This window comes from Phascolarctos cinereus, unplaced genomic scaffold (genome assembly GCF_003287225.1).
Source record: "Phascolarctos cinereus isolate Bilbo 61053 unplaced genomic scaffold, phaCin_HiC Scaffold_8;HRSCAF=390, whole genome shotgun sequence".
Lineage (NCBI taxonomy): Eukaryota > Metazoa > Chordata > Mammalia > Diprotodontia > Phascolarctidae > Phascolarctos > Phascolarctos cinereus.
In genome coordinates this window covers 66,934,777-66,948,592 of record NW_027556291.1, presented here as the reverse complement: position 1 = coordinate 66,948,592, position 13,816 = coordinate 66,934,777, and the positions used below count along the sequence as shown (strand labels likewise).

General features: G+C 46.1%; 1 protein-coding gene across 7 annotated transcripts in view; it reads right to left on the bottom strand.

Moving 5' to 3' along the window:
* LOC110203309 (uncharacterized protein C8orf48-like) overlaps nt 1–13,816 on the bottom strand; it is a 195,515-nt gene that overhangs the window by 138,106 nt on the left and 43,593 nt on the right. For 6 of the 7 annotated variants that reach the window (XR_013483690.1, XM_078147988.1, XM_078147991.1 and 3 more), the window contains exons 2-5: nt 10,222–10,419; nt 9,309–9,593; nt 6,969–7,094; nt 2,338–2,573 (exon numbers count right to left, since the gene is read on the bottom strand). Coding sequence is in view for 6 of the 7 variants with exons in the window: in XM_078147988.1 (XP_078004114.1) it covers nt 2,338–2,573; nt 6,969–7,094; nt 9,309–9,593; nt 10,222–10,243 (669 nt within the window). In the remaining variant the exon portion in view is untranslated. Of the gene's footprint in view, nt 1–2,337; nt 2,574–6,968; nt 7,095–9,308; nt 9,594–9,855; nt 9,946–10,221; nt 10,420–13,816 lie in introns of all 7 variants that reach the window. The other variant, XM_078147989.1, reaches the window with a different exon arrangement.

The following is a 13,816-nucleotide window of genomic DNA, read 5'->3' as shown; positions in this document are numbered from 1 at the left end:
CCAGTTTTCTTCTACCTTACTCCCCCATTTGCGTCTCTGATCCAGGGACCCTGCCCTCCTTGCTGTTCAAACAACAACACAACATGAAATCATGGCACTGGGCACCATTTCACGCTGTGCTCCCAGCCTGGAATGTTCACCCTTCTCATCTCTGACTCCTGGCTTCCCTCAAGATCCCACCTTCCAACAGGAAGCCTTTCCCAACCCCTCTTAAGCCAAGTGCCTTCCCTCTGCTCTTCATTAGTTATTTATCCTGAACACAGCTTGTTTGTACAAATTTGTTTGCCTACTGTCTCTTCCATTAGATTGTGAGCTCCTAGAGGGCAGAGACCACCTTTGGCCTCCTTTCATATCCCCAGGGCTTAGTGCAATACCTGGCACGTAGAAGGTCCTTAATCAATGTTGACTGGCTGACTGACTGACCAGACTCAGCTCAGCATTCCAGCCCATTAGGTTCCTTTGGGATCCTCATTCTCTCACCCAATGTGTGAACTATCCCTGCCAGCTTGGTCATCTGCACAGTCGACAAAAATGCCATCTGTGCCTTTCTCCAAGGCTTTCAGGAAAATGTTGACCACCACGGGGACAATCACAGATCCCGAGATCCTCCAAAATCTACCTGGCTATGCCTTGCTCCCTGCTATTCAGCCAGCTCCAAATCCACCAAACTGCACTCGTATCTAGCCAACGCTTCCCCATGTCTCCCCTGCAAGAAGAAAATGAGGGTTTGCCTTAAACAAACGCTTTACTAAATTTAGATTTAAAGCTGATATCTAAGCACGCCCTAGCACATGATATACCCTAAACAGAAAGAGAACAAAAATCCTTTCCAAGGTCCTTAGACTGACTTCCTGGCCTTAGTTCATTCTCAGCTTTGAGCCTCTTAACACTCTTCATACAGAGACATACTATGTTTGTCTATGCCTTCTCTATTATGTATCCTTGCTCCCCACGGAAGATCCACGTTGGATGACGAGTGAGGTATCTATGGATTCACATTGTTCTCTCTGGACAATACCCCCCCTTCTTCCTCAGCAGAATTGTTTTCTCTGTGCCTTCAGAATTTATTGAGAGCTTCCTGAAGTCGAATATGAGTCCTTCCTACCCTACTGATCCACTCCGATTCCTTGGCCATGCGCCTTGCCCCTACCAATTCTAGGGTGCAGATCAGCCTCGACTTGACAACGCCCTCCTCTCTCCCACAAATTCTAGGATTGCTGGGCGAGGTGGCCCACACTTGTAAACCCTGATATGAGGGAGGATGAGGCTGGTGAATCCTTTGAGCTCAGGAGTTCTGAGCTGTTGTGTCTTAGGGCTTAGGCCGACCAGCTGTCCACACTAAGTCTCTGGCACTAATATGGTAAACCCCCAAGAGCAAGGGGCCACCAGGCTACCTAAGGAGAGGCCTAGGTCAGAAACGGAACAGGTCACAGTCCCCAGCATGATCAGCAGTGGGATCAGTCCAGAGAGCGGGTCAGTGTATTTCCAGTCCAGGAGAGATAGGGAGGCCCAGTCTCAAAAACAAACAAAAAAAACCCCTATTTTTCAAACGCCCCACTTCCAAGACGGGGAGGTCACTTCTTCCTATGACTCCACCCACTCACTTCTCACTACTCCACGCAAAGTTATTAAAAGAATTTCCCCTTGTTGGCTCTCTGACCCTTGAAAATCACTTTGTTGCTATCCTCTGCTTTTATACAACTTTCATTTCTTCCTCCCCTCCACACAGAGATGGCCCTTGGAACAGAGGTTAAAGAAGGGGGTTAAAAAGCAGCATGGCAAAATGCACCTCATGTGAGTATGACGGGACCTGTACAATGTTCTACCCGCTGACAGCCTCCCACAGCCTCAAAGAAGGCAGGGGCTGCAATGTCTCACCTCTTCTGGGCCGAGCTCGGCATTTCAATTGCACAGAGCTCACTCTGGGGTTTGGGGGTGTTCTCATTTCCACTGCTCTAGTCTTGCTGGTAACGATTCCTTTCCCAGACCTTTCATTCTCACCATGATCCCTAGGCCCCCAGTCCTCAGTGTTCTTCCAGGCTGTCACCACAACTCTGGCTTCCCTTTCCTCCCTTCCCGACCCTGATCAAGAAGAGAACGGGCATTCACTCGTGACTCCAAGCTCCCTCCACTACACTGGGGCTGCCTTTCCTTGGTACCGCCTCACCCCCACCTGCCTGGCTGCCAACATGATTTTGCTATTCACCAAACACAATGTCACAGGATCCCGGTGGCTGTGGGAAAACAATGGTCTCCTTTAGAAGAAATGTGTCAGAAGAAGACTTTCCTTTTCTGAGCAGCTTCCAAAGCTTATGGGACATGCTGCAGTTTCTGTACCTTGCTGGGTGTTGCCCTCAGGTTTTGCTGAGAGACTCTGTTTATCAGCTGACGAGGAACAACACAGTTGTTCACTTCATCTGTCACTCGTTTCCCTGCATCCAAGCCTTGCTGCTGCCTCTGACGGCTGCCGCCGTTTGTCTCCTGAGGGTTCGGCTGATGACGCAGCAGGTTTATCCTCCTGGCACAAAAAGCCTGCAGAGCGTCCTCTTCACTCTGTGATGCCTCCATGACGTCTGTCAACAACACATGCACAAAACAAAAAGGGCAGTTACTCTATCGGGTGAAGGAAGAATTGCTTCTTTTCTATCTTCACCACTTTCTGTTTTGATCATAGAGGAAGGGAAAAAAGGGAAAACAACATATTTTCCAAGAATCAGAGGGCACAGGAGAAAGGAAAGCACCAGAGAGGCACTGGATCTTGAGTCTTTTGAGCAGCCGGGTTTGAATTGTGGCTCTACCACTACCTGGAGGATCGAGGGGCACTTCCCTCTCTGGCCTCAGTTTCCCCATTTTCAGAATAAGGTGACCAGGCGACAAGGTGGCTAAAGTGTCTATACAGCTCTGCTGGAAGCGTGAGAGAATGTCAAGAAATCACTGTCCCAATCTGACAGTCTTAGTCTCACTTGAATCAAGATCTCATCAGTCTTTCTGCAATAATCCTTGCTTCATTCATTCATTCTTTTCCCAAACAAAGATTACACAGCGAGTCTGTCTTCTTGGAGGTGACCAAGCCAAGAGCGGGAATACCTTCTGAGTAACTGAACTGAGAGTGGTCATCTCTGCCTAGGCTGAAAGGGGAATCCTTTTTTTTTTTTTTAATTAATTAATTTATTTATTTATTTTTGGCGAGGCAGTGGGGTTAAGTGACTTGCCCAAGGTCACACAGCTAGTAAGTGTTATGTGTCTGAGGCCGAATTTGAACTCGGGTCCTCCCGAATCCAGGGCCGGTGCTCTATCCACTGCGCCACCTCGCTGCCCCCTGAAAGGGGAATCCTTGAGGGAATAACTGCTTTGGGGAAGACATCTCTCTAAGGGTGCACCAATGCTGACATGACCCTTGTTCCACTGAACTGAAGAAAGGATCCCTCAACCTCAGTGCCACACCTTGTTTTCTCTTCCTCAAGGAATGCTGTCTTTTGTTTCAGGGTAACCAGAAAATGGAAGTGGACATTGAATGGGGAAAAGGAAACTTCCATTAGCAGGGGAAACCTGGCTCAGTGGGATCTCCCTCCAGGCAGGAATGCTTGTAAAAATCAACCAACTGTCTCTCATAGACATTGGCTACAGGTGCAGAGCACAGTGTTTCTTCTCTTGCACTTGAAAAATCCCATGGCTCTCAGAGCTGGAAGGGCCTCCAGAAATCATCTAGGTCCACCCCTACCTGAAGCACAAATTTCTTCTAAAACATTCCTGGCAAAAATCTACCTCCTCAAACTCCAGTGAATGAGAACTCCATCACTTTGAAGGCTACCTCTAAGGCTACTCTCACATTTTAAAATAAGCATTTTAAATAACCTTAGTTAACTGATGCCTGTTGTCTTTAGCTCAGTCATGATCTCATCTCTCTCTGAATTCCTCCTAGCTGTCCCTTCTTACTTCCCAGGAATCCTAGGTTAGGCGCATCTGTCAGAGCTTTCGCAGACATTCCTCCATCAGTGGGCACAGATGACCCACTCTGTTCTCGCAAAAGTACTGCTGCGAATACTCTGATGTGGACATAGGACCTCTGTTTTGGGCTTTGACTGCCTTCCTTCCATATGTCTAGTCTAAAAGGACATGGAGTTTTCTGTCTATCTATCTTTCTATCGCTACAACATGGGCTAGAGTTAGGGGAAGAAAAGGGAATTGGAAAGGACTGCATTTAACTCTTTGTACATTCTTTGCACCACAACTTGGAGGCCTTCGAAGCACTTAGATTGACAGGATTTAGGGATGAAATGGATGTCAGCCATCATCCAGGCGATGGTTTTAAGGGGAAGGAATCTGCTACCAGGGTAGATTAAATGTCTTGTCTAAGGTCACACAGCACTCAGAACTCCTCACTCCACTCCTGGGATACCATGCTGCCTCTGCCCTGGTCCTCTCCTGCCTTGTCCATCTCCTTACACCTCACTGACCAACAGTGACTCTTCCATCCAGTGACCCTATCCTCCTGGCTGTTCTACCAACACCACCCTCCATCTTTCACCTATGGTCATTATCTTTGCCTGCCCCCCATGCCTGGAGGCCTCTCCCTCACCATCTCTACCTCCTGACTTCCCTGGCTTCCTTCAACTCCCAACATCTTCAGGAAGGCTGCCCCAACCTCTCTTAATTCTAGTGCCACCCCCTCGCCCCCTGCTTAATTATTTCCCATTTATCCTGTATGTTTGTTTTGTACATATCTGTTCACTTTTCATTTCTTTCCTCAAGCTGTGAAGTCCTGCAGGGCAGGGATGGGGTTTTCTGGCCTCTTTTTGCATCCCCAGGGCTTAGCAGAGTGCCTGGCACATAGTAGGTGCCTAATAAATATTTACTGACTCTAACAAACTGACAGGAAAATGCAATCTGGGGAACAATAAGTGAAAAGAATAAAACCAAATATCCAAATATCCTCATGCAAAAGAGCAGAAAACGAACTCTTCTGGTGGTCAATGTAACGAGAATCCAGGAGAAAGAATCAAACCAAATGTAGACAAAGAAGACTGTGCAGAGGTATGTGACAATTGTACCAAAAACTAGGCTCCCCACATGAACCATTTTCAGGACTGTCTAGCAGAAAATTAATGAAATCAAACGCACCTTGAGAGGACAAAGGTACTGTAATATTTTCAGCTACAAGGGATAAAGGCCCGCACAGTCATATGAGGAGGACAACCGGCAGAAAGCACATGGATTCCAAGGTTGGAGACCTGGGTTCAAGTCTTGGTTCAGCTACCTAGTATCTACCTGACCATAAGCCAGCCAGCTACTGAACTTCTCAGGGCTCAGTTTTCTCCTCTGTAGAACAAGAGGGTTGGAATCAGATGATTTCCCAGGTACCTTCTAGCTCAAAAATGTCAAAGCGTGTCCACGAAGAGGACATATATGATACTTCTGGGCTCTGACTTAAATTTCACTCTGCCACACCTGGGCATACCTTCATTTTCATAGGACTTGTTTTGTGCTTCCAAATCTAAACGTTTAGCATTTGGAAGGATCACACAATCAAACCCTGCTTTTTTCTGATAAATGAAGTATTGTTCCCAGCCGCGCCGGAGGTGGGGTTGGTGGCACTACTGCATGTCTAAAGAACAGGTGACGCCTTCTAATGAGCATCTACTTAAGGTCAGAGAGAGACGGGAGTCAGGAAAGGTAATTACTGCACTGTGAGTTTTCCTTTGCTGGAAGTAAGTGCCCTTATTCTGTTGAAAACTGAACAGAGCAAAGCTATCCATTTCAAAATTCACTACCTAGTTTTGTCATGCACAGCAGGAATGAGCACACCTGACATTTACCCACAACAAAACAGATGGCGAAAATGAGGCGCCATGTGACAAATGGTGTTTTCCATACACGCACCAATCATACTCTTCACTCAACTAAGGAGATTTAATATTGAGTCAAGCTGGTCCAAAACATAAGCACAAGGTCAAGGACACTCCTGGGGGTGGAGGTGAGGGTGGGCACTGCGATGACAATAAAGATTGCTTCCAAGTGGACAAAAGCTGGTCTCCCTGGGCCACGAACCAGAGCCGCAGGTACAAGATACACTAGCTAACATTCGCATCGGGGTTCCCTCCCCACAGCTCATTCATGTGTTTGAGCCAGGACTGGAACCCAGATCCCCTAGGTTAGAGCACCAGGCCTCGTTTTACTTCATCACAGTGCTCCTGATAACTGAACCCAAGTCCTCAGTCTCCAAATGCAATGCTATGTGAACCCAGGACTTGGGTGCCAGTAAAGGCAGCACTGCAGTGCAGAGTAAAGAACATGAGGAGGCCTAGCTAGGTTCAAGTCCTGGCTCTGACACACAGAAGAGCCGGGGCGGGGAGGCCTTGGATTGGGCAGAAATCAGAGGCAAAGCACCTTCCCCCTGCACTCCACAAAGCACTGGAGAGAACACTGGCTGAGGAGTTGAGCCTCCCAGCCCTCCTCATCACCAACGCCTCCCCATGCCCTTCTCTGCTACCCTCTCATACAAATGGAAATCCCTAGAAGGGATGGATCATGACTACAATGAAACCTCTGCTTATGTAGGCAAAAAAGAAAACACCTCCACAGTGCCTCTACAGTCTTTCCTGGAGCATTTCCTCTAGTTCTGCCTTCCCTGGGAAAGGGCAAGAAGGCCAAAACTTCAGCATTCTGGCCCAGCAAAGCAAGAAGATGCATGACATCCTCTTTGGTGACCTCCTTCCAAAAAAAAAAAAAAGGCCCTGGCTGGCTGACCAGGACAATAAAAACTACTTGCACTGATATAACACTTAGAGGTTTGACAAAGGCTTTGGTCACAGCACCCTTGAGAGGTAGACGGTGTAAGTATGATGTCTGTCTTACACAGAAGCAAACTGAGGCTCAGAAAGTCTAGGTACCTTGTCCATGGTCACACAGCTTTCAACAAAGCAGTCGGAGAAGGAGGAGGTTACTGCTAACTCAGGGCACAGGCTTACCTGCTTGGGATACGGGGCCTGCCTGGGGCTGTCCAATGTGACTTTCTTTGCCCTTGAGAAGCTGGATCCACTTTTGACTCAATTTCCTTTCTAGAGCAGCAGAGTCCAATGGCTTCAACGGCTCATCTAAATTAAGACAGTGAAACATTAGCTGACTCTGGTATGGGGCAAGCTATTGAACACCTCACAAAGAAGACTCTTGCCAGCACAGTCTTTGAGGACATCCAGTGGTTCAATATCAGAAACCCATAAGGTATTAATTATCGTTAGTTTGATGAAACTAAAGAAGACTGCAGCACCACAAGCCTACCTCTGCACCCTAAGGACCAAAGTGCCTTTCAATGTGCTCTCAACCCAATCGATCCCTCTGGGTGGCCTCCCTCTTTGGAGCCTGAGCTCCTGCAGGGCAGGGCCTGGTTTGCTTGGTTTGTGCACGTTCTACAGTGCTATGCACTTAGTAGGCACCTGATAAATGTTTTGTTGTTCATGCCTTCCTTCAAGGCTATGGCAGGAATCTCAAACAACCAAATTTGAAGGACTGTAAAGAACACACTAAGGAACAGACATTTGGGGGATTGAGCTTCTAACCTTGCCTCCCCAGGATGACCCTATGTAGGGCACTATCTACTACAAAGGTCACTCTTAACTTCTTGAGGACACCCTACCCAGTGATGAGACCACATAAATACACTGGATCCCAGGCACCAAAGAGTACTTCAATCCCCTATTTGGGACATAATAAAAATCAATACAACCAGCACTGTTTAGGACTGCTTCCTCATTGGCTACAATGGGAGGAGGAGACCCCCCCATAGAACCCCGGAATTGGAAAGTGCCGCAGGAAGCCATCTACTTGGACTGAGAAAGAAGCAGGCTCCTGCCACTCAGGAGAGGCAGCAAAAAAACAGAAGCCAGGAATGACAAACATGTTGTTAGAAATGGCCAACCTGTTGGTTTCTTTTGCTGAACCATACTTTTCCATTACCAGGCAAGGTGCTATTCAAGATGGGGAGATGTCACTGGGGTGGTGGCAAGGGGAAAAAAAACACAACTTTGTTTTCTTTTTTTTTCCAAGTTCTCTCATCTCAACCTCTGCCTCCAGGCTAGACGGTGTACCTAAGTCTGCCTGCCCAAAGGGCTGATGATTGAAGGCCTCAGAACCTGGCTGTTAGCCTACTATAGGGTTCAGAGCCCTTGAGAGCAAATAGTTTCTTTCCCCAGTTGCCACATGAACCCGTTTCCTCTTTGTCTGTTTCCTAAGGAGATGGAGAAATGGTTAGCTTCTTTGCTCAAGTAACCCTGAATTCCATTATCAACCTATGCCTCATCATTCTTTTCTCCCCCGTGTCGTGAGAGACACTGAAGAATTATCTTGACAGACAAATCCCGATGACTGGTGCTAATGGAAAGAATGGCCTGTGGAAATCTATTATTCCAAAGAGAAAATTTTCCAAATTCAGTTCTTTCTACCCTTCGAAGGCATTTCGTTATTTTCCTGGAGCAGATGTGTTTTTGTAATGACATTCATTGTACAGAAATATTCAACGTAGCCTCTGTTTCCTGAGCGTGTGTGGTCTCAGGGAAAGAGGCTCGGATTTCATATCAAAGGATGTGGGTTCCAGTCCAGCTCTTGTCCAAATTACCCATGTGACTTCTTACAAGTTACTTCACTTATATGGGCCTCAGCTTACTCAACTGTCAATCCAAGGTTGGAGACAACTCAGGTCCCTTTTAACTCTCAATCCCAGGTCCCCAGTGCGAGTACAACTCACAGAGAGGGCCACTGTCAGGAAAAGATTCAAACTGTGATAGAAAGGGGAATGAGGAGAAGGCTGAAGGAGGGACACTAGAGGTTGGGCTGTGTGGCAGGTGGAGGTGGGGAGGAAGAACAATATACATGGTGAGAAGTCTGCAAAAGTAATTCCTTGTGACTTCCAGTGGCCTTCAATAACCCCCACTGTATTTTCTTTGGAACAGACTGGCCCTCTTCAGCAATGTACCCTGGTGTGGACTTTTTAAAATCTCTACTTGGCCTGCAGCCTCAGAGGAACTAGTGACTATGTCATTTGTGGGGGGCTGAGCCAGGGGGTTGCTTCTGTTGAGTTCTGCATGTTGTAGATGTCCACGCTCAACCTGTCAATGGCAACAGGGCTGGCCCTCATTACTCTAGGCAAAAAATGGGCTAAGGTAGGGAGTGGGTGGGAGCGTAACCCTGAGTGTGTGGCCAACAGAACTCACTTAGCAAAGTGCCTGGCATTTAGGAGGTGCTCAATAAATGTTTACCAATTGATGGACTCACAAACAGCCCTTTCCCACTCCCTCCCAATGGGATTTCTGTACCTTCATCCTTTAAGCTTGGCATCAGCTTCTTGCTCATAGGTTGGTTCCCACGGGCACTGGGCCCGGCCTGGCATTCTTCAGAAGAGACCAAGGAGCCAGAGGGTTTCCCCTCAGTCAGTTGACATTTTTCTTTTTCTTCCTCCTCCTCCTCCTCCTCCTCTGTGAAGGACTCAAAAGTCTCACTGGAATAGCTGGAATGAACACTGCTATGGTCCACTACTGACTGGTGAGAATCATCCCTGGCCCTCTTTGGTGAGGCTCCATCAAGCACCACATAAGGCATTGCTACAAAGACCAGAAGGTGGCTTGGTTGGCAAATAAGCTCTTTGCTCTCTGCTGCCCACCCGCCCTCCTCTCCCCACCCCCTTGGCATGACTAAGGAAAGAGCAACATCACAGAACCAGGATGATTTATGGGGCTGGCAGAGAGGGACAGACAGAGGAAACAAGAAAGATCTCCAAATGAGACCTTCCTCAGCTACATCTCATTCGATGTAGGCACATCTCTTTGGTGTCTGCCTGAAACATACACGTGCAAATTGACTCACATGAAACTGACAGACTTTGTGAGAATCCAGTCCCTGAGGCTTAAGACTCTAGGGATATTTGTGGAAATTGCTCGGATGTTCATTTTCCTCCTAAAGTGGATTGGGAACAGTAAGGGATGGAGTTAGGGTTAGGAAGCAAAGTGGCCCCATGGGCTAAACAATTCCCCAAATCATTCCCCTGAACTACAAAGTCAAGGCTTAGTTTTATAGCCAGTTACCTGGGGCTTACAGATAAATGACACCCACCTACCCAGTGGGAATGGGTGGCAAATAGAGGGGAATAGCTAAGGGAAGGAGAAGAGGGTCACTTATTAGATGGACTGACAAACAGCCCTTTCCCGCTCCCTCCCAATGGGATTTCTGTACCTTCATCCTTTAAGCTTGGCATCAGCTTCTTGCTCACAGGTTGGCTCCCAGCGGCACTAGACCCAGCCTAGCATTCTTCAGAAGAGACCAGTGAGCCAGAGGGTTTCCCCTCAGTCAGTTGACATTTTTCTTTTTCTTCCTCCTCCGTGAAGGACTCAAAGGTCTCACTGGAAGGTCTCACTAGGTCCATTCAATGGTCTGCAAAGCAAATTACCCGGTAGGTCAAACCCTATCTGGGAGGTCTTATATCAGTGGTCTGTGGCTTAGGGGGGACAAAACAAGTTGATCAAAGATACAGCTACTATGATATTTACTTTAGAAACTTGTACAACCTGGAAAAAGGCTTAAAATTGGGCAAATAACTTGGCTGTGTCTCCAGAGCCTATAAGAGTCATTCTTTTTGTCGTGGCCAAAAACTAGGAATTGAGAGGATGCCCACCAATTGGGGAATGGCTGGAAAAGTTGTGGTATATGAATGTAATGGAATACTAGCGTGCCATAAGAAAAGATGAGCAGCTGGACTTCAGAAAAACCTGGAAAGAAGATTTACGTGAACTGATGCTGAGAGAAGTGAGCAGAATCAGGAGAACATTGTGCAATGACCAGCTCTGACAGACTTAACTCTTCTCAGCAGTACAAGGATCTAAGACAATTCCAAAAGACTCATGAGGGAAAATGCTGTCCACATCCAGAGAAAGAACTATGTAATCTGAATGCAGATGAAAGGATGCTGTTTTCTCTCTTTCTCTTTTTTTCTTTCTTCTTTCTCATGGTCTTTTCCTTTGGTTCTAATTCTTCTTTCACAACATGACTAAAGTGGAAATATATTTAGTATGACTGTACATGTCTAACATACATCAGATTGCATGCCATCTTGGGGAGATGGGAGCGGAGGGAGGAGGAGAAAATTTAGAACTCAAAATCCTATAGAAGTGAATGTTGAAAACTAAAAACAAAGAAATAATAAAAATTTACAAAAAAAAAAAAAGAAGAAGAAGGTAAAAGCCAAGCCTACAAATTCAAGTTTCCATCCTAAAAGCTATTTATTTGAGGGGCAGCTAGGTGGCACAGGGGATAGAGCACAGGACCTGAGTTCAAATCCAGCCTCAGACACATATCACTTACTAGCTGTCTGACCCTGGGCAAGTCACTTAACCCCATTGCCTAGCCAAAATTTAAAAAAAAAAGTTATTTATTTGGGAACTCATACTTCCCACAGGCTAAATCTTATCCTATGGAGTCTAATGCTTGAGTCTTCTCAAGTTTACATAGTATTTCATGTACATTATCTCAGGGGCTCCTCACACCATCCCTCTGAGGGAGGGACTACAGGTATCACCTTCTCTCCTATAAAACTGACTTGAGTGCTCATGACCACACAGCTAAAAGTACCACAGGCAGGATTCCAATTTGGATTTCCCAGGTACTCAGTTCAGCCCGATAGCTCACACACCACATTGCTTCCTCTCCTTACTACATGTTAAAATGTGAGTTTCCCAGAATGTTCAATGTAACAAGTTGGCCCATTCCTTTACTTTTCTGGGCTGAAGGTGAACCAGAAAAGTGTTTCTGTTTTAAAACTTGTAGACAAATATCTTCTCAACAGAAAAATAGTCCACATTCCTGCCTGACTAAATACAATATAATATACAATGTCAAACTGTCTTTTGATAATGCAGAATGTTGCTGGAACACAAGGCCATCCTTCTGAGCAATCCTCCCAGCTCTCTGTGGGAGCTGGGAGTACAACGTGTACAGGGAGATCAGTCTGTAAGGACACCAGATCACCCCTTGCCAGCTCTTCTTGATGGCTGCCGTTACTTTTCTTTGCACGGTCCTCAACTCAGCTCCTCTTCCCCACCCCCCCCATATGATATTGTCATCTGCTCATCCTCCTCTTTGTCCTGAAAGAGAGGGGGCAAAAAAAAAAAAACAACCATTGGAAAGGTTACTGGAAAAGACCTCAAAGAACAAGGATTCTTACCCTGGAGTGCACAGACCCCACCCTCCAGAGTCTATGGATGGTTTTCAGGAGCTCTGTGAACTTAGATGGGGCAGAGGGTGGAGAATTACATGTTTCTTTCCCCTAACTTTTTTTTTTTATTCAATAAAGATTTATTAATTGCTTACTATATGATATACAGTGTACTGGGTACTCAGGAGATTAAAAAACAAAACAAAAAAAACCCCCTCTAAACAACAACAGCATTAACACAACAAAAACAACTAAACAAATAGTGCCCATATGCAAGGATCTCATGTTCTTTTATGTTTTTTAATTGTTTCATTAATTTATTTTGATTTATCAACAATCACTTCTAGAAGCTTTTGAGTTTTAAATTTTTCTTCCCCTCCCTCCCAAAGACAGCATGCAATCTGATAATAGGCTATACAAATACATTCCTATTAAACATATTTTCACATTAGTGATGTTGTAAGTAAGAATTAGAACAAATAGGAGTGAAGCGAGCAGAACCAGAACGTTGTACACAGTAACATCCACGTTGTTCCATGACTAATATTGATAGACTTAATCCTTCCCGAGAACACAAGGATCTAATACATCTACAAACGCCTCATGATGGAAAAGGCTATCTACATCCAAAGAAAGAACTATGGAGTTTGAATGTAGATCGAAGCATGCCATTTGCTATTTTTTTTTTCTTCTGTTGTGTTTTGTTTCCTCTTTCTGGTGGTTCCTCCCCTAACTTCTAAGTGACCTCAAGCATCCCCAATTAGGAATGCGGGCAACAAACACGATTCTGAAAATGGGTCCATCAGCTTCCCCAGACTGACTACCAAAGGGGTTCATGATCCCCAAAATGTGAAGGTCCCCTGTCCTAGAGTCTAAGCAGCTTCATTTCACTGAGGAGACTCCTGAGTGCTTCGTCTGAGTCCCCAGACCTAGTTCAGAGCCAGGACAAACCCCAGGCCCTGCCTTCAGCCACCTCCCCTTCTGCCTTTTCTTTTTCCTCCTCTTCCTCCTCCTCCTGCTCTTCTCTTTTCCCAGTATACCCCCTGTAGTGCCAGTTTACTGAGGTCTCCTCTGAACCTTTAAATCATTACAAGTTGTTATCAAGCCCTTCCATCACTAGAATGTTTGTATGTTTGTTTGTGTGTGTGTGTGTGTGTGTGTGTGTCTGTGTCTGTGTCTTCTAATGCCTTACAACAGCTGGTAAATGACACACTATTTTCACATCCCTTCTGTCAGGTGATCAAAGAATCAGTTTTATCACCAACTTCTCAAGTAGAAAGACCCTTTTTGACCCCAGAAGACTTGAGCTACATGGGCTCCTGCAAATCACTGAGTCCCATTTCCTAGCACCGAACCAGGAAAACAAGGCTGGCTGGCTAAAGATCAGAACGACCAAGGGTCCTGGCAGTAGAAGCCAGCTCTCCAGGCTGCCAGGCCCTTTCCACCCCATCAGGCAAGACAGTGCCTACAATCAAATTCAAGATGGACTAAGGAAGGGAGGAATGCCCATCAACTGGAGAATGGCTAAACAAGTTGTGGTATATGGTAGTGAAGGAATACTACTGTGCTATAAGAAATAATGAGCTCGATGATTTTAGAGGAACATGGAAAGACTTGCAC